Source organism: Panthera onca, chromosome C1 (assembly GCF_046562875.1).
Source record: "Panthera onca isolate mPanOnc1 chromosome C1, mPanOnc1 haplotype 2, whole genome shotgun sequence".
In the NCBI taxonomy this organism is placed as follows: Eukaryota; Metazoa; Chordata; class Mammalia; order Carnivora; family Felidae; genus Panthera; species Panthera onca.
The window spans coordinates 116448773-116474323 of record NC_138346.1 but is presented as its reverse complement, the minus strand read 5'-3'; the positions used below and the strand labels follow the sequence as shown (position 1 = coordinate 116474323).

Sequence of the window (25551 nt, the reverse complement as noted above, 5' to 3'; positions counted from 1 at the left end):
CTATCAGCATAGAGCCAGATGCAGGATCGAGCCATGAGATCATGACCTGAGCCGCAGTTGGACACTTAACCAACTGAGCCACCCAGGCACCCCTACTCAGAGATTTTTAAGGTTAAGTTTATCTCTTTTACTTTCTCTCTTTTCTTTATTTTTCTCTCCCTCCTTCCCTCTCTCCTCCCTATCTTCCTCTCACTCTCTCAGTGTTTGCTCTAGGGATTCAATATACGTTCCTAACATTTCCTTAAACTTAATTATCTTAAATTAATATCCTATTGTTTCATACTTAATGTAAGACCCTTAAAATAGTAGGGTTCCCTTCCCCCCAGGCCTTTGTGCTGTTATCTATTTTACTTACATATATTTTATATAGTTTATACTTTTTTTTTTCTTTTTTAATGTTTATTTTTTAAGAGACAGCATGAGTGGAAGAGGGTCAGAGAGAGGGAGGCACAGAATCCAACACAGGCTTCAGGCTCTGAGCTGTCAGCACAGCTCAGATGGCCATTTTCTCCCGGTATCTCTTCACATGGTCTTTTCTTTTTTTTTTTTTCTTTTTTTTTTTTTTAATTTTTTTTTTTTTTCAACGTTTTTTTTTATTTTTTTTTTTTTTGGGACAGAGAGAGACAGAGCATGAACGGGGGAGGGGCAGAGAGAGAGGGAGACACAGAATCGGAAACAGGCTCCAGGCTCCGAGCCATCAGCCCAGAGCCTGACGCGGGGCTCGAACTCACAGACCGCGAGATCGTGACCTGGCTGAAGTCGGACGCTTAACCGACTGCGCCACTCAGGCGCCCCCACATGGTCTTTTCTGAGTATGTGTCTGTGTCCAGATTTCCTCTTTCTATAAGGATTGGGGCCCATGCTAATGACCTCATTTTAATTTAATTACCTCTATAAAGACTTTAACATAATGTCACATGTGGAGGTGTATAGGGTTAGGACTTCAACATATGATTCTGGAGGGTCACACCCCTATAGCAAACTGCTTGATGTTTTTCACAGACTTTAGGAAATTCTAGACTGTTATCTGCTCAAGTATTGTTTCTATTCTGTTCTCTCTCCTCTCCTTCTGGAGCTCTATTAACATGTATATTAGATCTCATCACTGAGCTTTTTTATGTTCCTTTCTGTGTTCCAAGTGTTTTTTTATGTTCCTTTCTGTATTTTCCATCCTTTTTCTCTTTAGTGCTTCCTTTTAGATATTTTCTATTAACCAGTCTTCTAATTCATTAATTCTCTTCTGTTGAATCTTATCTGTTGTTAAACCCATCTATTAGTTTTATTTAGTTGACTTGTTCAGTTCTAGAATCACCATTTGATTTTTTTTTCCTCCCATCATCACTGCCCCCCCCCCCCCATTTCTTTTTAGAGAGAATTTGATTTTCTGGTAAAATTCTGCTGATCTTTTTTCTTCATCTTTATCTTTCAGTTTTTCATTCTGTTTAAAATTTTGAAACATTCTCGTACTTGTAAACATCTTAAGTACATTATGAAGACATTTTTTTTCGAGAATCATTTGAAACTAAGTTGGTGGCGTCCCATCACCCCCAAATATTTTCATTTGTGTTTTCCTGCCAGACAATTGTATTCTCCTTTATAACTGTAAAGTAGAGCCATTTAATCAGGAAATTAATTGATACATTGACATACCATTATTATATAATACTTAAACCCTATTCAGATGACCAGTTTTTATGGCAAAAGATCCTGTCCAGAATAATATTGCATTTATTGCATTTTTATTTTCCTTTGATCTAAAACAATTCCTTTCTCTTTTCCTTGGTTTTCATGTTCTAAATATGTTTGAAGATTATAAGTCAAAATATTTTGTACAGTGTACCCCAGTTGAGATTGATTGATTGATTTTTAATTTACATCCAAGTTAATTAGCATAGAGTGCAATAATGATTTCAGGAGTAGAATCCAGTGATTCATCCCCTATGTGTAACACCCAGTCCTTATCCCAACAAGTGTCTTCCTCAATGCCCCTTAACCATTTAGCCCATCCCCCTACCCACAACCCCTCCAGGAACCCTCAGTTTGTTCTCTGTATTTGTCTTATGTTTTGTCCCCCTCCTTGTTTTTATATTATTTTTGCTTCCCTTCCCTTACGTTCATCTGTTTTGAATCTTAAATTCCACATATGAGTGAAGTCATATGATATTTGTCTTTCTCTGACTAATTTCACTTAACATAATACCCTCCAGTTCCATCCACATAGTTGCAAATGGCAAGATTTCATTCTTTTTGATTGCTGAGTAATACTCCATTGTATATATATATACCACATCTTCTTTATCCATTCATCCATTGATAGACATTTGGGCTCTTTCCACACTTGGGCTGTTGTCGATAGTGCTGCTATAAACATTGGGGTGCATGTGCCCCTTCAAAATAGGACACCTGTATCCCTTGGATAAATACCTAGTAGTGCAATTGCTGGGTCGTAGAGTAGTTCTATTTTTACCTTTTTGAGGAACCTCCATACTGTTTTCCAGAGTGGCTGCACCAGTTTGCATTCCCACCAGCAGTGCAAAAGAGATCCTCTTTCTCTGCATCCTCGCCAACATCTGTTGTTGCCTGAGTTGTTCATGTTAGCCATTCTGACACGTGTGAGGTGGTATCTCATTGTCATTTTAATGTGTATTTCCCTGATAATGAGTGATGTTGAACATATTTTCATATGTCTGTTAGCCAAATGGATGTCTTCTTTGGAGAAGTGTCTATTCAGTGTCTTTTGCCCATTTTCTTCACTGGATTATTTGTTCTTTGGGTGTTGAGTTTGATAAGTTCTATATAGATTTTGGATACTAACCCTTTATCTGATATGTCATTTGCAAATATCTTCTCCCATTCCATCAGTTGCCTTTTAGTTTCGCTGATTGTTTTCGCTGTGCAGATGCTTTTTATTTTGATGAGGTCCCAATAGTTCATTTTTCCCCGTTGGGATTTATGTGATTTTTTTGTGTGTGATCAGGTTTATGTTACTCATCTTTAATAGGAATATCACATAATTGATTGTATTCTTCTCATCACACAAGTTTGATGTCTTGCACTACCTGTTATATTTCTTTTGATATCTTGTTAATGTAGTGTCTTCCAGCTTGTCCATTGAAAAGTTTTCACTTGGTAATTGCTATGGATTGAATTGTGTACTCCAAAAAGATGTTGAAGCCCTAATTCCTAGTATACATGAATGTGACCTTACTTAGAAGTAGGGTCTTTAGGGGCGCCTGAGTAGCTCAGTCGGTTGAGCGTCCGACTTTGGCTCAGGTCATGATCTTGCCTTCTGTGAGTTCGAGCCCCACGTCGGGCTCTGTGCTGACAGCTCAGAGCCTGGAGCCTGCTTCAGATTCTGTGTCTCCTTCTCTTTCTGCCCCTCCCCTGCTTGCGCTCTGTCTTTCTCTCTCTCAAAAATAAATAAACATTGAAAAAAATTTTAAAAAAGAAAGAAATAGGGTCTTTGCAGATATAACCAAATTAAGTTGAGGTCATTAGGGTGGGCCTTAATGCAATATAACTTGCGTCCTTATAAGAAGGAAATTTGGATACAGACAACACACAGAGAACATCATATGACAACCAAAACAGATAACTGTAGTGATGCAGCTGCAAGCCAAGGGGCATCAAGGGTGGATGGCTACCACCAGAAGCAAGGAAAAGGTAAGGAAGGATTCTGGCCAGTCTCGAAGGAAGGATAGCCCTGCAGACAGCTTGATTTTGGACTTCTACCCACCAGAATTAGGAGACAATAAATTTCTGTTGTTTTAAGCCATCTAATTTGTGGTACTTTATTACCACAACCCTGGGAAAGTAATAATTAGTGTTTTATGGGGAGGTATTTTGAAACTATGTAATAAATATCTTATTCATCATTAAACCTTCAATTTATTCATGTATTTAGTCATTATGGACTATTAGACTCTTATTTATTCAATGTTTTAATTCATTACTACCAATAATTATTGTGATGTTCAAATTGTACCAGATTTGGCCAGTGGGAGCTCCTTTCAGGCTGCTTTCTGTGTTCTTTTACATGTCCCTATCATTTTTTTGAGCATTTCATTACTTTTGGAATGAGGTGTTCCACCCTATCTTGCATTTTCTGCCAGGCCCTGGAATCAGTCATTTACCAAGGAGCCTGCATTCCTTTTCATGAAAAACTATTTAGAAACCAAGATCTGAGTACTAGGTGTACTCATTGATGTTGGGATATCACAGCTTCCAGACCATTTCCTACAGAGGTGGGAAATCAATGTTTGTATGTAATTTCTGTATCTGCCTATATATATCGGAAACCATGAATTCACATTGCTCTCTCCAATCCCAATCCAACACCACAGGATTCATTCTAGTGTTCTCCCTTTCCCCATTTGTAATTGCTTTTTCTTTTTCTTTCTTTCTGGTTTTTTTTTTTTTTTTTTCATGTTTATTTATTTTTGAGAGACAGAGTAGGAGCATGGGAGGGGGAGAGAGAGGGGCAGACACAGAATCTGAAACAGGCTCCAGGCTCTAAGCTGTCAGCACAGACCCAAACACGGGCTCATGGTCACAAGCCATGAGATCATGACCTGAGCTGAAGTCGGATGCTTAACCGACTGAGCCACCGAGGTGCCCCTATAATTGTTTTTTCTAACAATACAAAACCTTATCCCCCTTATTTTCAACATAATCACTCACTTGATCCATCCCTGTGTGTAGCCAGATTTCCAGCACATCTATCCCTCCTCATCCACCTCTTTGAGCCCAAAGCTTTCTCTGTGTCTTGGCTGGGCCTCAGCATCCCAAGCAGTGCCTTCCTGCCATGCACACGTACTCTTCTCCCATTTTGCCTCCATTATCTTACTTTAGGCTACCCAGTCTCTCTCTTTAGCTACAGCTAACGGATTTTGGACTAAAGTGTTCAAGATGGGATTTATCTCTATTTTCTCAAACATGTGAAACAACTATTTGGTTTTGGTCAGATAATTCCAATATTGGCTTCACCTGTTATGAGTCTGTTTCTAGTATCTTTTTTCTTTTAGGTCATTTAGTCCTATGTCTTGGCATGCTGGCTAATTTTGTGTTGAGTGCTAACATTGTATATGAAAGTATTTATAGTCTCTAGATGACTTTTCTTTCTCCAGAGAGGATAAACCCTGTCCTTCACTAGGTGGGTATTGTGAGAACTGATCATATTAATCCAGTCTGAAACTGAACTGACTTGGGCTGAATTGCAGTTTGAGCACAACTTTGTGATCTTCTGGTTCTTCCCAGCTTCTCAGACGTAGAGTTTCCCCACTAAGAGGCTGACATTATCACTAGGGCCCCTCCTCTGTTGCAGGATTTGAACTCTAATCCTTGTCTCCTCACCACCATGAGATTGTGTTAAACTACTCTTTTCAAAGTTTTCTGTTTGGCTTCTTAATTCCCTCTTCTTCAGAATTTAGCAAATATCTTAATGGGGAAAAAACAGCATATTGTTGAGCCATTTCTGTCCCTTCTCTTTCACCAGAATCTTGGCCTTTCAAGTCTCTAATTTTTAGGTGTACAAATCAACAAGACTGTTAAAAGTTCTGCTTTTTTTCTTCATATTTAATAGTGGCCCTCTGCCTTGTCCTTTCACCTGAGTTCTCAAATTCTTTCCTGGTTCGCCAAAATCAGCGGAACCCTGAGAGAAAAGCAGCTGCAGAACGCCAGCTTACTTTTCTCACAGATTCATGCGATGGGGTTCGTCACTTAAGGTTTGGTGTTCTCAGCACTCTCCAGCACACTGAAATGTGTGTGTGCACATGCATGTGTCTGTCTGGCTGTCCTAGTTGTTCTTGGTGGGAGCGCTGCTCCACTGCAGGCTACTCAGGTATATCCAGAAGCAAAAGCTCAACTCTAGCATTCTTTTCTGTTCCATTTCTTTTTTTAAAAAAAAAAGGGGGGGGAGCCTGGGTGGCTCAGTTGATCAGGTGCCCAACTGCGGCTCGAGTCATGATCTCATGGTTTGTGAGTTCGAGCCCTGCACTGCATCAGGTTCTGTGTTAACAGCTCAGAGCCTGGAGCCTGCTTCGGATTCTGTGTCTCCCTCTCCCTCTGCTCCTCCCCCTTCGCACTCTGTCTCTCTCTCAAAAATAAATCAACGTTAAAAAATTTTTTTTAAATAATGCTCCTTGGGGCACCTGGGTGGCTCAGCTAAACGTCTGACTCTTGATCTCGGTTCAGGTCATGATCTCCTGGTTTGTGAGGCCCGTCTGCACCTCGGGCTCCACACTGGGTGTGGAGCCTGCTTAGGATTCTTCCTCTGCCCCTCCCTTGCTTGCACATGGACATGGTTGCGTTCTCTCTCTCTCTCAAAGAAATAATGCTTCTTGTTCAATCTACCAAAGTGATTTCACAATCTAATGGTCCAAGAGTCTTAACAAAAGAAAAAGACAGACAATTTTAGGGTATTGGTATTAAGATAATTAGAGGAATAGAATTTAAGCCAGGTGATAAAGGTTAACATCAACAATGGCACATCATATTGATTATATGTACCCTTGATATGACGCAGTGATAATAGTGCTTTACCTCTGTGGTCTTCCTCCCAAAAACCTATAATCCCAGTCTAATCAGAAGGAAAACATCAGGCAAATCTTATTTGAGGGACAGTCTACAAAATACCTGACCAATACTCCTCAAAACCGTCAAGGTCATCAAAAACAAGGAAAATCTAACAAACTTACAGAAAAGCCTAAGAAGACATGACTACTAAATGTACTGTAGTATCCTGCATGGATCTTGGAACAAGAAAAGGATATTAGATAAACACTGAGGAGGGGTGCCTGGGTGGCTCAGTTGGTTAAGCATCCAACTTCAGCTCGGGTCATGATCTCACGATTCGTGAGTTCAAGCCCCATCCTGGGCTCTCATCCTGCTGACAGCTCCTGGCCTAGAGCCTGCTTCAGATTCTGTCTCTCCCCTCTCTCTGCTCCTCCCCTGTCCCCCCACTCATGCTCTGTCTCTCTCTCAAAAATAAATAAACATTAAAAAAATTATTTAAAAATTGAGGAAATCTGCATGAAGTATATGGACCTAATTAATAATAATTATCAAAATCAGTTCATTAATTGTGACAAATGTATCATACTGATATTAGAGGTTAGTAAAAGGGAAAATTGGGAACTGTCTGTATAATCTTTATAGTTATTTTTTATACCTAAAACTTTTAAAATCAAAAGTTTAGGGCTCAGTCGGTTAAGTGTCTGACTCTTGACTTTGTCTGAGGTCATAATCTCATGGTTCATGATTTTTGAGCCCCACATTGGGCTCTGCGCTGACAGCATGGAGCCTGCTTGGTATTCTCTCTCTTTCTCTCCCCCTTTCCTGCTTACTCTCTATCTCTCTCTCAAAATAAATAAAAATAAACTTAAAAATAATAATAAAATCAAAAGTTTCTTTTTTTCTTTAATTTTTTTAATGTTTATTTATTTTTGTAAGGCAGCTATGCTCACCACTATACCACCGATGCCTTTTAATGTTTATTTTTGAAGGAGAGACAGCATGATTGGGGGGGGGGGGGGCGGGGAGGGCAGAGAGAGGGGGAGACACAGAATTCGAGACAGGCTCCAGGCTCCAGGCTCTGAGCTGTCAGCACAGAGCCTGACATGGGGCTCGAACTCACAAACTGTGAGATCATGACCTGAACCAAAGTCAGACACGTTACCAAGTAAGCCACCCAGGCACCTCTCAAAAGTTTATTTCTTAAAAAAGTCCACACTGTTTGACCTCCCAGGCTGTAGTACTTTATGGATTTGATTTTTGTCTATCTTCTTAGTCATTACTGTGTCTCCAGTAGCTAGAAGATTGGCCAGCACATTTAGGCTCTCAATAAATATTGGTTTGGTAAAATGGATAGAAAAAAGCAAGGGAAGATTAAGTACAAAGTTAGCCTCAAAGTTTCTAGCTTGGGCAACTACGTGGATGATAATATTCATTTAAGGAAAAAAGCAGAGACTAGAAACTACTCCATGATTGACAGATTTGTTTTTGATTTTGTTTTTCAATGTTTATTTATTTTTGAGAGCGTGTATTCGCATGAGTAGGGGAAGGGTAAAGAGAGGGGGTACAGAAGATCCCAAGCAGGTTTTGTGCTGACAGCAGAGAGCCCGATGTGGGGCTCAAACTCCCGAACCGTGAGATCATGACCTGAGAAGTCAAACACTTAACTGACTGAACAACCCAGGTGCCCTGGGTTTTTTTTTTTTGTTTGTTTTGTACCAGTGCTATAGTTAATAATAATGAGGAAATCTGGTCAAAGTCAAAATAGTAATATCTTAGTCCTTTTCTCAGAGGAGTAACTTCTTTTTCTCTTTTAGGCATACAAAACCTTTGCTAATCGAGTGAACAATTTAAAGAAAAAGCTGGATCAATTGAAGTCAACCCTTCCTGATCCTGAAGAATCACCAGTCCCTTCCCCAAGCATGGATGCTCCTTCTCCGACTGGTTCCGAGTCTCCTTTTCAGGGAATGGGAGGTGAGGAATCCCAGTCACCAGCCATGGAGAGTGAGAAGTCTGCCACACCTGAGCCTGTGACAGATAATCGTGATGTGGAAGACATGGAACTCTCAGATGTGGAAGATGATGGGTCAAAAATCATTGGTATGTCCTTTATGTGATTAAAGGGCACCTTGTTCCTTACGTATTTTCTTTTCCCACCAATGAATCTATCACAAGCTGGTATTAAGAGCAGCAAGATTAGGGGTGCCTGGGTGGCTCAGTCGGTTGAGCAGCCAACTTCGGCTCAGGTCACGATCTTGTGGTTCGTGAGTTCTACCCCTGCATCAGGCTCTGTGCTGACAGCTCAGAGCCTGGAGTCTGCTTCGGATTCTGTGTGTCTCTCTCTCTCTGCCCCTCCCCCACTTGCTCGCGCGTGCTCTCTCTCTCTCTCTCTCTCTCTCTCTCTCTCTCTCTCTTCTCTCAAAAATAAATAAACATTAGGGGCCCCTGGGTGGCTCAGTCGGTTAATCATCAGACTTCAGCTCAGGTCATGATCTCGAGCCCTGCTTTGGGCTCTGTGCTGATAGCTCAGAGCCTGGAGCCTGCTTCTGATTCTGTGTCTCCCTCTCTGTCTCCCTCTCTGTCTCTGCCCCTCTTCCTTTCATGCTCTCTCAGTAATAAACATTAAAAAAAATTTTTTTAATAAATAAACATTAAAAAAAAAAAAAAGAACAGCAAGATTAGATTAGAACAGCAAGGTATCATTAGCCCAGTTTAGGATTTGGTATGCCACATGGGCTAAGAATCATTGCTCAAGATCTGTTCTGTTCAATATGGTAGCCACTAGCTACTTGTGGCTGTTGAGCATTTGAAATGTGGCTTGTCCAACTTGAGATGTACTGTAATTTAAAGGTACTTACTGGGGAAGGGGGAACCTGGGTGGCTCAGTCGGTTAAGCATCCAACTCTTGGTTTCGACTCAGGTCATGATCTCGTGGTTTATGAGTTCAAGCCCTGCATTGGGCTCTCCTGCTGTCAGTGTGGAGCCCACTTTGGATTCTCTGTCCACCGTAGCTCTCTGCCCTTCCCTGCCCACCCCACCTAAAAATAAATATTTTTTTTTTTTAAAGATACACACTGGATTCTGAAAACTTAGTACCCAAAAAAGTGAAAATATCTCAATAATTTTTATATTTATGTTTTTTAATTTTTTTTTAATGTTTATTTTTGAGACAGAGAGCATGAATGGGGGAGGGTCAGAGAGAGAGGGAGACACAGAATCTGAAGCAGGCTCCAGGCTCTGAGCTGTCAGCACAGAGCCCAACGCGGGGCTCGAACTCACGGACCGTGAGATCATGGCCTGAGCCGAAGTCAGACACTTAACCGACTGAGCCACCCAGGTGCCCCAATAATTTTTATATTTATAACGGAATGAAAATATTTGAGAGATGCTTAGGTAAAATATATAATTAAAGTTAATTTTACTTGTTTCTCCCTTTTTTTTAAGTCTATTTATATTTATTTTGAGAGAGAAAGAATGAATTCCAAGCATGCTCAGAGCCTATCCCTATGGAGGGCTTGAACTCAGCTGAAAACTGTGAGAACATGACCCGAGCTGAAATCTAAGAGTTGGACGCTTAACCGACTGAGCCACCCCAACACCCCTCTACTTTTTTTTCTAATGTGGCCATTAGAAAAGCTAAACTTACATGTGTGGCTTGAATTACATTTCTGTTGAACAGCACTGTTCTAGAAGGAGGGGCACTTATACTCTTGACCTTCCAAGATTCCAAAGCCATGCCCCTGGGTGGCTCAGTCAGTAGGCGCCAGAAGAGCATGTGACTCTTGATCTTGGGGTCTGGAGTTCCAGCCCCATGTTGGGTGTAGAGATTACATACATTCTAATTAACATATATACACACACACACAAACAAAATTAACCTGGATTGGTGCATTGTTTCTCTGACATCCCAAGCTTTTATAATCATTCTTGTTAGGCAGTTGGAGTTTTGTTGGATTTAATGCATAAGTTTCTATGTCTTAGAAAGCTCTCAGGTTAATGGAAAAGAAAAGACAGGGTAATTTATGACTATAAATATTGTAACTAAAAGAACACGTGTGTACCAAATAACATGATCCCAGAAATGTACAAATTTAATACATAAATACTAAGAAAATGCAAAGAAATCTTTAAAAAGATAAAAAATGAATTTGGGAAATTTATTTTAAGCAGGTGTTGAAGGAGGGAAGCAACATAAAGAGTATGGCTTATGTAAAAATCATGAAGTGAGTGAATGATTTTTCTCTAAAGCATTGTGCTTTATACCCCCACATCCGGATATATTAGGACACATTTCATACTGGAAGTCAAGTCTGGAAAGCAGTAATGCAGTCTCACCTCTTTTCTTTAAACAGTAGAGGACAGGAAGGAAAAACCTGCGGAGAAGTCCGCTGCTTCCACTTCTGTACCCACAAAGCCAACAGAAAGTATCTCCAAGGCCTCTTCGTGTACCCCAGTGCCTGTGACCATGACAGCAACGCCCCCTCTTCCAAAGCCTGTGAATACTTCTCTTCTGTCCCCTTCTCCAGCACTGGCTTTGCCAAACCTGGCTAATGTGGATCTGGCAAAGATCAGTTCCATCCTTAGTAGCCTGACATCAGTCATGAAAAATACTGGTAAGTAAGCCCCATAAAGAAGATAAAAGGCTTATTTTCATCTTTCCAATTGAACCATCATCAGTCTGGGTTTTTTGTTGCTTTTTTTCCTTAAATTAACAGTGATTTTTTTAAGTCGAAAAACCAATACATGGTCATTATAGAAAAATAAAATAAGGGAATAAAATAAATAACCTGCAACCCTACTACCCTGAAAGACACCAGTTGTGTCTAACTTTACCAGTGTGTGTGTGTGTGTGTGTGTGTGTGTGTGTGTGTGTGTGTGTGAATGTTTTGGTAGATTAAATATTTGTAATAATTTTTCTTTCAATTGAAGCATATTGTATATGAACTTATCTAAGCCTTTATTACTAGACATCTGATATTTTTGTAATTTTTCACTGTTTTAAAGAATACTATAATGAACCACCTTGATGCTAAAATCTATGCACAACCCTTCCTAAATGGTTGATGAGTATATAGGGCTTTTTCTTTCCTTAATGGAAATGTTAATGAAAATACACACAAGTAGAGCACCTTTGTGTACTCATCATTCATCTTCAACAGTAGAAACACATGGCCACTCTGGTTTCTGCTGTGCCTTACCCAATCTTGATAAATTTGAAGAAAATCCCAATTACTTAATTTCTTTATAAAAACTTAAATTTATATTTCTCATATAAAGACCAAAAAAACCCATACAGGTTTGTTTTTTTTTTTAATATAATTTATTGTCAAGTTGGCTAACATACAGTTTGTACAGTGTGCTCTTGGTTTTGGGGGTAGATTCCCATGATTCATCGCTTACATACAACACCCAGTGCTCATCCCAACAAGTGCCCTCCTCAATGCCCATCACCCATTTACCCCTCTCCCCCCCAGCCAACATACAGGTTTTTAATCTTTTCATGTTATTCTAAAATGATCACCAAAAATGTACTATTTTATGTACCAAGCACATGAGAGTTCCCTTTATTTCTCAGCCTCTCCAGCACTGTTTTGTTTTATTTTAATCTTTGTCAAATTCAGTCTTAAAAGCCATTTGTTTTGGGGTGCCTGGCTGGCTCAGTCAGTAGAGCATGCAGCTCCTTTTAAGTAATCTCTACATCCAATGTGGGGCTCAAACCCACAACCCTGAGATCGAGTCGCACACTCCACCAATTGAATCAAGCCTGGTACCTCAAGCATGCAACTCTTGATCTCAGGGTCATGTGTTGAAGCCCTACATTGAGTATAGAGATTACTTAAAAAAAAAAAAAAAGTAACTTGTTTTAATTTACATTTTTTTGATTAACAATGTGATAAAAACTTTTTCATTTTTATTTTTCTTTGTGAAATATCTACCTATTCATATTTTTGTCATTCAAAAATTATTTTATTTTTTTATTATATACCGTTTTTTTTTTCTGAATTAAAAATTAACACAGTGTTTTAAAATATAAAGATGTAGGAGCACCTGGCTGGCTCAGTTGGTGGAGCATGGGACTCTTGATCTCAAGGTCATGTGTTCAAGCCCCATGTTGGGCATGGAACTTGCTTAAAAAAATAAATAAAATATAAAGATGTAAAGGAAGTTGCTTATATAATCTCACTTTAAAGGCCTTTTCAAAAGCAAATAATTTATTAATCACATAGAATTATGCAGTGGGTTGAGTTACACAATTGGAATGTCTCTGATCATAATGAGCCAGCAATATTTACTGAGCACCTACAAGATTCTGTGGTGTTGATGCCATTTGGTAGAAAGAAAAGAAGTAGGTTCCCTAAGTCTCTTTTGGCTCTCAAAACTAAAAAATACATCTGAAAATACTTGTTTACTTTAGGGGTGTTCAAAGTAGACAGGAGCAGATTTTAATCTAATTTTCACATTTTTTCCTTTGTACAAGCCATGATATGCCCTATTTGTGGATCTGTCACAGAAGCATTCCTGTTAAACATAACCAAACTGGTTTGAGTGAGTGGAAAGTTATTGTGAATTTAATGGTCATTTTGAACCGCATTTTCTTGAGTTAATCTTTCTGCCACCAGGGGTCAGTCCTGCATCAAGACCTTCTCCAGGAACTCCTACAAGTCCCAGCAACCTCAGCACTGGCCTGAAAACACCTGCACCTGCCCCGACAACATCTCACAATCCTCTGGCAAATATCCTCTCAAAGGTGGAGATCACCCCAGAGAGCATTCTGTCTGCTCTTTCCAAAACCCAGACACAGTCAGCCCCTGCACTGCAAGGTAAACTGACCTGTGCCACAGGGACTTGAATCCTGGGTTCCAGTTCTGAAGCATCCAAAGCCATGAAATGTATAATACAGTTAGTTCATTGTCTTCTTTATATTTCTTATCTACAAGCTGGCATTTATAGAATTAGAAAATGTCAAAGCTGAAGGAGACAAAATACCATCTGGTCTAATCCCCTCCTTTTCAGGTGAGGAGAATAAAGCTCAGTGAGGTGATGTGACCTGCTTTAAGGTTACAAATTTATCTACTCAGTGATGAGTTGAGACTAAAAGCCAGATTGCTTGACTGGATTCTAGTATTCTTTTACCTACACCATGAGCCCTCTAGGGGCTGCATTTATTCCAGCTCTGAGGACCGGTTAGTATATGTTGAGGCTTATATTTTTAATGTTAACCAAAGCTAAAGACAGTAAGAAAGGTCAATCTACTATCAAAAATCTTATGAGAAATGATTTTCTTTTTTTTATGTCCTAATTTAGAGGCCTTTATTTGTAGGTATACCACATCTCTGTACCTGTAATCTCTACCTTATTTGAACCTAGTATACTTTGTTAATTATCTGTTTTGTGTCTAAAACTGCTTTAATATTTTTTCATAAAACATACCTGCTCTCTGTTCTCAAAACCTCCAGATACAAGCACAATCGTTATTTAGCACCTCAGTATAATTATTCAGTGAATTATAAATATCAGAGCAATATCTTCAATACAGTGATTTAACTCTGTATCAAAGTTCTCAACCAGGAGCCTCCAGGGGACATTAATAATACTTACAGCTTTTCCTTTCAGTAGATTATGACACCAGCATCATATGGACTTTCTCATCAGGCAAAATTTGAACAGAACTAGGTGTTCTGACAGAATGTGTTTTTGGGGACCCCAGAAGATAATCTTTGTGGAGTAACTGGGTGGTTCATCACCTTTCATTTCCTTGTGGAAAATAGAATGCTTGACTTTTAAGAAACTTTATCCAGCAACTTAAATAGATGCATTTTTAAAAGCCTATAGAGATTCTTTTTTTAAAAATTTTTTTTTTTAACGTTTATTTATTTTTGAGACAGAGAGAGACAGAGCATGAACGAGGGAGGGTCAGAGAGAGGGAGACACAGAATCCGAAACAGGCTCCAGGCTCTGAGCTGTCAGCACAGAGCCCGACGCGGGGCTCGAACTCACGGACCGCGAGATCGTGACCTGAGCCGAAGTCGGCCGTTTAACCGACTGAGCCACCCAGGCGCCCCAAGCCTATAGAGATTCTAAGGGATCTCTTAGAACTTTGCTCTGATTGTGTCACCCACAGCCATTATTGACAGATTTTTAATACAAAAGAATGACTTCAATGGGCAAAAAGTCCAATAGAGTATGGCCCGTTAAGATTGAAGAAAGTTGCGGTGCCTGGGTGGCTCAGGCGGTTCAGCGTCTGATTCTTGATTTCATCCCAGGTCATGACCTCACGAGTCTGGCTTTGCACTGACAATGTGCTCTCTCTCACTCTCCCTCTCTCACTCTCTCTTAAATAAATAAACTTTAAAAAAAAAATCAAAGAAAAATATTAATATTAAGTGGTAAGGGACTATATCACCTGTTATCAGAAATCTGAGTAGTGTCTATCTTAACAAGATGATCTTTTGAAGAAATCCCACAGTATCTGAAAGATATGCTGAAATATCTTAAAAATCATGACGTCATATGTCATGTTCTAGTGCTTGAGGACTTCTGACTTTGGTATGAACAGTGGCTGCTAAGAATTAAATCAAACTGTTAGGAGGGGGAAGTTATATAGCCAGAGAACTTTTCGGAAATGAAACATGTTTTTTGTTTGTTTGTTTCAGCAGGATAATTGAAATAATATTTCAGTTATTCAGATATTAGTGAATATTGGGTATCATGCACCATTATATATATAACTTTATGGCAGTTAAAAATGTTCCAAGGATGGAGGCACCTGGGTAGCTCAGTCAGTTAAGTGTCCGACTTTGGTGTAGGTCATGATCTCATGGTTCATGAGTTTGAGCCCTGCATCGGGCTCTGTGCTGACAGCTCAGAGCCTGGAGTTGCTTCGGATTCTGTGTCACCCTCTCTCTGCCCCTCTCCTGCTCACTCTGTTTCTGTCTCTCAAAAACAAATAAAACATTAAAAAAAAAATTTTTTTTTTAATGTTCCAAGGATGGAGTAATCTCAAAATTCTTCAGAGCTTAAGTCTGTTGGTAAATATGGATTAAAATTGAAATCTTGAAGAATCATTAAGTAAAGTACCATATGAAGTACTGGTGTCTTTCATCACACCATTATGAAGGAACAGTTTTTAGTATATGATGAAAAGCTACAAATCCAGGTGAAGTATGCCCAAAAGGTTTTCATTTATGACCAGAAATTGGGTAAATTTGCCAAAATATGATTGAATTTATAGGACCTCCTTTTATCTCTTTGTCAAGTATTTTTCTAAAAAATTTTCTACAGGAGGAGCAGTTTGCTTTGGTGGACTTCAGCCTTTACCCCAAAGAATTCTTTCTCAGAGCTTCTGAGGTTTTGTCTATCAGTGAGTAGGGTTGAATCTCATCAGTGTCAACTTGGGTAGATGAATAATTCTTAAATTTTCCAAGCTATAAGATGATCTAGCTTTGTAAGTCTTTGGGGTGTGTGTTTGCATGTTTACTATTGCTACATTTTACAACCAAAAATGATAGCTAAACCATTGTTTCCCCAAAGTCTAGCAAGAGATGCTTGAAAAAAGTGTCCCGTTCAAACAAATTTAAGCAATGTGCATACGTGATCTCTCTCTTGAGAATAAATAACCGTGTTCGTTAACTTACTAGAAACAATTGCAGAGGCTAGAAAGGAATATCTATTTGCATTTACAGAAACAGTTCCACAGATCAGACGTTAAGAAATCATGGCTTAAAGTGTTATTTTAAGGATAATTTGCCTCCTTTCTCTTCCTGCTTTGTCTTGTTTAAACTATGAATGATTCTGACACTAAAATCTCCCCTTTCCTGTTGCCTTTTATTGTGCTGTGTTAGACTTGTTTGATGACTGTACTAGAAACATTTCAATAATTTGCTCTCTTTATATTGAGAAATAGGTCCAGTATTTTCTATGACACTTAGCCATTGCTTGTTTGGTCTGGATTCTCTTTGGCCTCATATTTTAATGTCTATCTGGTTCCCGCTGGAATGAATGAGAATATCCGATTAGCCTACATTGTTTTAATTGTAGGGCAGGCAGTTGTTCTTTTTAACTCCTTTAATCTCTGTTTCTACAGGCCTGTCATCTTTGCTTCAGAGTGTTACTGGGAACCCAGTCCCAGCCAGCGAAGCTGCATCCCAGAGCACTTCAGCTTCCCCTGCAAACACCACAGTCTCTAGCATCAAAGGAAGAAATCTGTCCTCCAGTACCCAATCCTTTATTCCTAAAAGCTTCAACTATTCTCCTAATTCATCAACTTCTGAAGTCTCTTCAACATCAGCTAGCAAGTCCTCAATTGGGCAAAGCCCAGGGCTCCCAAGCACTACTTTTAAGCTACCATCCAACTCTATGGGGTTTACAGGAACCCACAGTACTAGCCCTGCTGCCCCACCTACTGAAGTTGCCATGTGCCAATCTTCAGAGATCTCCAAGCCAAAGCTGGAGTCTGAGTCCACCTCTCCAAGCCTGGAAATGAAGATCCACAACTTCTTAAAAGGTAATCCTGGTTTCAGTGGCTTAAACTTAAACATCCCAATCCTGAGCAGCTTGGGGTCCAGTGCCCCAGCAGAAAGCCACCCCTCAGACTTCCAGCGTGGCCCTACTAGCACGTCAATTGACAACATTGACGGAACCCCTGTGCGGGACGAACGGAGTGGGACGCCCACCCAGGATGAGATGATGGACAAGCCCACATCCAGCAGTGTAGACACCATGTCCCTGCTTTCTAAGATCATTAGCCCTGGTTCCTCAACACCCAGCAGTACAAGATCACCACCCCCTGGGAGAGAGGAAAGCTACCCCCGGGAACTCTCCAATTCTGTATCTACATATCGACCTTTTGCCCTGGGCAGTGAATCACCCTATAAACAGCCTTCGGATGGAATGGAGAGGCCATCTTCACTGATGGACTCTTCACAGGAGAAGTTCTATCCAGATACTTCTTTCCAGGAAGATGAGGATTACCGAGATTTTGAATACTCAGGGCCTCCACCCTCTGCCATGATGAACCTAGAGAAGAAGCCGGCCAAATCTATCCTGAAGTCAAGCAAGCTCTCTGATACCACCGAATACCAGCCAATCCTCTCCAGTTATAGCCACAGGGCCCAAGAATTCGGGGTAAAGTCTGCCTTCCCTCCATCTGTAAGGGCTCTCCTGGACTCTAGTGAGAATTGTGACCGTCTCTCCTCTTCCCCCGGGCTATTTGGTGCCTTCAGCATAAGAGGGAGTGAACCGGGGTCTGACCGGTCACCGTCACCGAGTAAGAATGATTCATTTTTCACCCCTGACTCCAACCACAATAGCTTGTCTCAGTCTACCACTGGGCATCTCGGTTTGCCGCAGAAGCAGTACCCAGAGCCTCCTCACCCAGTCCCACATCGTTCCCTTTTCTCTCCGCAGAATACCCTTGCCGCTCCCACGGGCCACCCACCCACACCAGGCGTGGAGAAAGTCCTGGCCCCCACCATTTCCACCACGTCGACGATTGAGTTTAAGAATATGCTTAAAAATGCCTCGCGAAAGCCCTCGGATGATAAGCATTTTGGGCAGGCCCCCAGCAAGGGCACTTCAAGTGATGGTGTTGGCCTGTCAAACCTCACCCAGCCCAGCTTGACAGCCACCGATCAGCAGCAGCAAGAAGAGCACTACCGCATAGAAACCCGAGTCTCCTCCTCCTGCTTAGACTTGCCTGACAGCACCGAAGAGAAGGGGGCCCCTATAGAAACCTTGGGTTATCATAACGCATCCAATAGGAGGATGTCAGGGGAGCCGATACAGACCGTAGAGTCCGTCCGAGTTCCTGGGAAGGGAAATAGAGGACACGGGCGCGAGGCTTCAAGGGTGGGTTGGTTTGATCTGAGCACCTCAGGCAGCTCCTTTGACAATGGCCCCACAAGTGCCTCTGAGTTGGCATCCCTTGGGGGTGGGGGCAGCGGAGGCCTCACTGGCTTTAAAGCAGCACCATACAAGGAACGGGCACCCCAATTTCAGGAAAGTGTCGGCAGCTTCCGTTCCAACAGTTTCAACTCTACATTTGAGCATCATCTCCCCCCATCCCCCTTGGAACATGGGACACCCTTCCAGAGAGAGCCAGTGGGGCCGTCATCTGCCCCACCTGCCCCTCCTAAGGATCATGGGGGTATCTTCTCTCGAGATGCACCCACTCATCTACCCACAGTGGATCTTTCGAACCCCTTCACAAAGGAGGCAGCCCTGGCCCATGCTGCCCCACCCCCTCCTCCTGGAGAGCACAGCGGAGTTCCTTTCCCCACCCCACCCCCTCCTCCACCCCCTGGGGAACATAGCAGCAGTGGTGGGAGTGGTGTTCCCTTTTCTACTCCACCTCCTCCTCCACCCCCTGTTGACCACTCTGGGGTTGTACCCTTCCCAGCTCCACCACTGGCAGAGCACGGAGTGGCGGGAGCTGTGGCAGTATTTCCCAAGGACCATAGTTCCCTTCTTCAAGGGACCCTGGCTGAGCATTTTGGGGTGCTCCCAGGACCCAGGGACCATGGGGGCCCCACCCAACGGGACCTCAACGGCCCTGGCCTTAGCCGTGTACGAGAGAGCCTCAGCCTACCCTCCCATTCTCTGGAGCACCTGGGCCCAGCCCATGGAGGAGGAGGTGGGGGAGGCAGCAACAGCAGCAGTGGCCCCCACTTGGGTCCCTCACACAGAGACGCCATCAACCGGAGTGGTATGATTTTGCGGAATCCCCGGCCAGACTTTCGGCCTAGGGAACCTTTTCTCAGCAGAGACCCATTCCACAGTCTAAAGAGACCCAGGCCACCTTTTGCTAGGGGCCCTCCGTTCTTTGCACCAAAACGCCCATTCTTCCCTCCCAGGTACTGATGGAAACCAAGGGAAAAGCATTTTGAACAGTCTAGAGAGCATTGGAAGTAGGAGTTTGATTTATTATTGTTTTTATTTGATTTCCTTCCTTTGATCTTTTTTTTTAATGACAAAGGGCCTCCCTTCGAAATTAACAAGTCAAACATGCTTGCATTTCACTATTCCATCCAGTCTGCTCTCCCACTGCACTTAACCCAAGCTACTTGTATTTTATAGAGGCTGGGGGGCAAAGAAACACAATCAGAGCCACTTCATTTGGCTGGGGGTTTGAGGGGGTGGGGAGGAAAACAAATCTTACCCATTTACTGAAGAGTATTACATTTGAAATAAAACTTCCATCAGTACAGAGAATAACGTGCAATGTTGGGATGTTCTTTGGGCTTGGCTTATCAAGTAGTCAATGAAAGGATTCCTTTCCCCTTCTCTCTCCCATTGAGTAACTACTGTGACCAGCTTGGCTCCCTTTCCTGTATGCTCTGTGCCCTGCTGACAAGCCAAGAGATGTTGCAAGGGGAAATAGGTGGGAGACCGTGGACCTTTGAAGTTTTGTTTTGTTTTGTTTTGTTTTTTAAAGACCTATTGAAGTTGGGTTCTTTACCTCTCTCCTAAAATCTTACCAAAAAAAAAAAAAAAAAAAAAAAAAAAGAACCTCTTCTTCTAAAGGACTATCTGTAACTTTGAGGAGATACAGGTGTCATTCTATCCTAGTAAAAATTATTACTCTTCATCCTTGGAATGAAAGAGAGGGGGCTAAATATAATCTCCAGGTTAAAATAAGGTGTGCCTCCAATGTTAGAGTTAGAGACAGGAACCAGTAACGGTGCCGTGTGACCTGCCCATCGCTCATAAACGAGAACGGGAGACTTCTATAGCTTGGCACGTCCTGCAACCAAGCTCATGCTTCCTGCTTTTCTTTCTTGATTGACTTTTTCTCCCTCAGTTTGCACGTCTGCTTTGGCCAGAAAGAAAAGTCACTACAGTTGACAATTGCTAATAAAGGCACAACTGAAATATTATCTTTGAATTTTTTGGTGTAAGAGATAGACGTTTTTACCATGGTGCCTCCCAAATGTTAAGTGATGCTTGATGGTTTTCAGCAAAGGTGGAGTAGTAGGGAAAGGGAACTATTGACCTGCATCTTTCTTTCCTCTTCGCCCTAGTCCTGTATTTACCCCTGTTCTTGGTATTTCAAAGGAGGAGGTTGGATAGCATCTTTCTATACATTCTACCTCTTCAGAAGTGTTTTAGTGACAAGTGGGTATACATATCTTTACAGAGGAGGACCTGAGAAATCCAAATTTCCCCCATTCTACAGCTAGCAGCCTGTCACATTTCAAGGCTCAAGCCTTATCCCTACCTTCTGCTTCCCCTAGGAAATAAAGAATGTTTCTGCCCTTAGTCATTTTACACAAGAATGGTTTGCTTTCTTTCTCCCCAAACTGAAAGGCTTCTTTATATTTCCACAACTAGTACTGGGAAAAAAGACAATCAGTACGCTTTGAGTGTTTATAACTTTATATCAAGGAACACTGAAAAGCAAATACTGCTTTACTATTATTTTATATTATTTAGTGTCTTACCCCAAGGTATACACACTGGTAATATCCAGCTAGATGAGTAAAACAATATGTGTTCTTTTTTTAGGGAATCCTAGCAAGTTTCATATTTTCTTCTCTGTGAGTATAGAACTGTAGGAAGTATAGGGATTGCTTTGGATTCCTCTAGTAAAATATTAAAGATGGGGGAGAGTGGACAACATAGTGACAGAAGATGACTCTTTGTGTCAGCATAAACTTGCTTTTCAGATCAAGAGCAGCTTAAACCAGGTGTGCGTCATAGTTTGGGAGTTTTTGTGTAATTTATTCCATGTTATTTATTTGGGCTCGCCATGTGCTCTGTGGCTAGGAGGCCACAAGCCCTTCATCTTCCTGATGCATTTCTGGTCTTAAGCCAACTGTTGTGTCTTTGACCCTCTCGAGACTCTCTGCCCTGTAGCTCTCCCCCACAAAAATGCATGATGCCATGACCTTGTGTGTGGGGTGGGGTGTGTAGTGTAGCAAAGCAAAGAAATGATATAGTTACGTTGAGTCCTGAGACATTTGTTTAGGGAAAAGTGTAAACAAGAGTAAGGGGAGGGGTGGGGGGAGGGGGGAGAGAGTTCTAATTGACTCAGAACTGAAATGGATTTTTTTTTTTTTTTTTTGCAGAAATTAAGTGGGATGTTTTTCATTCTAGAATAAAAGAATGTGAATTCTTTCTGCTGCTCTTGTTTAAGCTAAAAGTAACGTTTACTTGAAAAGGCTCTCTGACCATTTGATTTTATCAGAAAATGTGGAGATGTCAGGAAAGTGGCTTCCTAAATGTTGGGGCAGGGTGATTGTCCTCAAAAGCATGATGACTAATACATGAAAGGAAGACCTTGTACAGTTTAAAAGATGGACTTTTAAGGGTTGGGCTCTTTTGTGGGGTGTTTTGTTTTTTAAGCTACAAAATCCTCATTGAGTTTGTTTCAGGATGGACGGGAGGGAGGATTTGTGTGTGACTGTCAGGTGTTAACTTTAAGGAAGTCTGTCTACAGCAGTAAATGAAGACGACAATGTATATATGTGATATAGTGAAACAAAAAAGACAATTCTGGTATTCATAACATGAAACAAAGGGGTTTTATTCTTTCTGTGTCTGTGATTTAAAACTCCACGCCCATGCTCTGACTTTTGTATTTCAACCTGAGTTTAAAAATATAATAAACAAGATTTTTTTAAAGAAAGCATAACATAGTGTGTCTTGGCAAGGACATGATTTATATGAAATCAGAATATGCAAAGTTGTTACTAAGGTCCTTGGTGCTCACTGTAAAATCACAGACAGAGAATTGGTGGGGGGGTCGTGAATATGCTGGTACTGCTTAAAACGCAGTGATAGTATCAGAAATCAAGTCCTTAAGTATTGAGAGTTTACTCTCCAGTCAGCTTAGATGACAGCCCCCTCCCTATTTCCCTCTGCCCTCCCAAAAGGTGAGCATAAATGGATTTTGGTTTGATGCCAGGGAGGGTAAAATGATAAGAGAGTAGGACTTTTATCCTTTTTGATCCCAGGAATACAACGTTTGTGATATATATGGTACAGCTAACCTATCTGGATAATGTGAATATGCTAAACTTCCTAATTGCAGAATATTCACTATCAGTCCTGAAGTTATCGGGTCATGCAGAATTAAGCTTCAGCTGTTAATTGTTTTGAAGCCGCTGTAAAATACTGCTTTCTCCCCCTTCCCCCCCCCCCCTTTTTGAATGGGTGGGGGTGCCTGTTAAGATTAAAATTAGATATGTTGAATGATATTCTCACGTGTTCAGTGTGGAAAACAAAACAAGTACATGCTTTAGAGGCAACAACAATGAAATCCTTTTGAAATGTGTATTAATATCATTTAATAAAATAACTAGTTCTGAAGGTTTGACATTTTTCTTTGAGATTTCGGGCTTTGACCAAGGTCTCCTGGCTTCCGTGGTGAGCACAACTAGGAGAGAAAACTTCTTCAGGAGCTGAAACTGCTGCTTTGTGGAGCAGACCTATGGTTGGAAAATCTAAATTTTCTCCAGCAAAGACCCTACATGACTGTCCAGGGCTGAAGGTGAAACCAGCTACAGGATGCAGAAAGAAGGCCTGGATGTATCTCTGAAGATCTGATTGTATTGGCTTTTGGTATAAGTGCGACGGGGGTCAAGGGGACGGGGTGTGTGCCTGCACATTTGAGGTTCTCGGATACCACAGACCACCTGTCTTGTCCCTTCCTTGTGACCACTTGCACTTGCCTGTCTTCCAGCCATTCTTTTTTTTTTAATCTCTTTGTCCCCAATATTATGTTTTTGTTTTCCAGTTTAATAAAGTATGGTTTCCTTTGTTGTGTGGTTGACTTTCCCCCTCTCACACTGATCTTAATCCAAGTGTTCCCTTTGACTTCCAGCGCTCGGTGTCACTGAAGGCAGTCTGAGCCTCTGTGATCTTCATGGCCATGTGGGTTTTCTGTTTGATCCTCTGTGTAATTCAGTTTTGGAAAGGGGATGATGGGTGGGGTAAAATCAAGATGTTAAGGGAGTGGTTGGTAATGAAGTGGGATATACTGTATGGATAACTATTTGTGTTATGTCTTCAAAAAGTTGTACAGTTGTGAGTGAAGAAGCATTTTTGAAGCAAGCCTAGAGTTGGGGTGGTGGTGGTAGGGATCCTTCTGATCCATTCTTTTCCCACATCTACCCTTCTTGCTGTGAATGGCAGTCTGTCATACATAAGCCACACTTAACCCTCTCTTGCCCTATCCCTTTTTCATACCTCAGTGAAGCTTAATAAAAGGAATGTTGGCTTTAAGGGGTGAAGAGAGAGTCACCACATCTGGACCCCACCTAGGTCACTGGCGGGGTAAAAGGTTCTAAATAGCAACCTTCATTACGTGAAGTTCCACACGTCACTGGACACTTCAGAAATAGCAGCCTAGGAATACACCCAGTAGGTAGGGCATACAGTTGTATTGGCTGCTTCTGGAATCTGGCTCACCCTTTTCCTTATCCCCTCTTGGCACTTTGATTTGCCCAATTGGTTTCTTTCTCCACCCCCAAGGAATCAACAGCTTTTAGACTTCCACATTTGCCTTTCTGGGCATGTTGAAAATGCACAACTTCAAACCCCTGAATTGTTTTATTTAAGGCACTCTGTAGAAGAGGGATGCGATACCCACTCATGTATGTAGGCAGTAACACAAACATCATCCAAATGGGTTTTGGGGTATTGGGGCGTTTCTCATACTTGTTTATGAGTAACTATGGACATGTCCAGTCAGCTGCTGTTCACAATTGCTGAGTAATAACTCATTGAGACTGCATAGACAAAGCTACAAGAGGTTCACGCAAGTGAGATAGCTCTTAAGTAAACATCCTGTTCTCCCTTCTCACCCCCACCCCCATAGAAGTAAGGAGAAGCGCGTGCTTTGAAGGAAAGGAGCAAGTGCAAGGTAAAACTGCCAAATTGCTTCTAACTGCTGGGGAAGAGCGCATTTGATGCTTAGTTAAGTCTGAGGAAAAGGGTATAACGCTGAGGTCTATTTAGGAATTGATACTGTAGTTACCTAATGGCACCATCATTTTTTTTTTCTTCTGCCCTTACCCTTTGTTCTCACTGTAGCAAGAGTCAAAAGTTGAAAATACAGACATGGGTGGAGGGGCTAGTGAGCAGTGCCAAAAGAAAAAAAAAAAAAAAAAAACATACAGGCTGCAGGGTTTTGTTTGATTCAAAAGTGTGCTGGCTAAACCCATCTGCCCTGGATTTGTTGGATTCATAGCAACTTTACTTCCTTCCTCATCCCCATTATGTCTCCTTTATTCTTGCCACATAATTCGTGGGAAAGAGAAGAGAAGAGAACTTGAAACTTTGTATATTTTCCTTGTGGTATTTCAGTTGGAATGGATAGAGAGGAGATGGCAGCGTCCAGTTCCCTGTTTCTTGCTCCCCATGGCTAGAAATCCTTTCTACTTGTATGAAACAACACATAAGATCCTGTGTCTGCTAAATAGCCAACCATCGCCGAGGGCAGTAGAGATCAGTAAAGGATTAATTTGAGATCTTGATTATTGGACAGTGGGCTTGGTTGTACATTGCCTTCTAGAGCTGTACCTAGGACCTTCTTTGAGAGTACTTTGCTCTTGACCTTTGTTTTTTACTTCCAACATCAACCTAAACTGACACTTCCTGCGCTGGCTCCTGTGTTTGGGAGACTTTGCTACATTTTTTCCCTTGGCCTTACCTCACACCTCAGGGTCACTTAAAGGGGAAGGGGGCTTGGAGATGGCTCTGTCTTTGTTTCTCTTTTACAGACTCAAGAGTTGTCTTGGGGAAGGGAAATCATAGTAGAGATTCTAGGTGAGCTGAAGGCCTTTTTTTCCCGAAAACAACTCATCCCCAGGCCCTGGTAGGAAGTTTCCCTCTTTTTATTTATCAGCAAATGTGGCAGGACTTTATCTCCTTTTTTCTGGCATCTTAAAGTAAAACCTTGGCCCCACCCTGCGTCTTCATCACTAAGGATTTGGGGTGTTTTTTATGTGTTTGTTTTAAGTAAATGTAATCTCCCCACACCACCTACTGCACTTTTAGCCACTTGGCTGGTTCTCTGGGCCTCAAAAACATTTGGTGACA

General features: G+C 41.4%; 1 protein-coding gene across 7 annotated transcripts in view; it reads left to right on the top strand.

The window, feature by feature from the left end:
* The window catches only part of RPRD2 (regulation of nuclear pre-mRNA domain containing 2), a 96525-nt gene extending 73257 nt beyond the window's left edge, over positions 1 to 23268 (top strand). For 2 of the 7 annotated variants that reach the window (XM_060622562.3, XM_060622561.3), the window contains 5 exons: positions 8328 to 8610; positions 10863 to 11123; positions 13131 to 13331; positions 16595 to 17014; positions 17917 to 18112. In XM_060622562.3, the coding sequence (XP_060478545.1) occupies positions 8328 to 8610; positions 10863 to 11123; positions 13131 to 13331; positions 16595 to 17014; positions 17917 to 18005 (1254 nt within the window). In that variant the 3' untranslated portion in view covers positions 18006 to 18112. Of the gene's footprint in view, positions 1 to 8327; positions 8611 to 10862; positions 11124 to 13130; positions 13332 to 16594 lie in introns of all 7 variants that reach the window. The other 5 variants (XM_060622560.3, XM_060622559.3, XM_060622557.3 and 2 more) reach the window with 3 other exon arrangements.
* The last annotated feature ends 2283 nt before the right edge of the window (positions 23269 to 25551 follow it).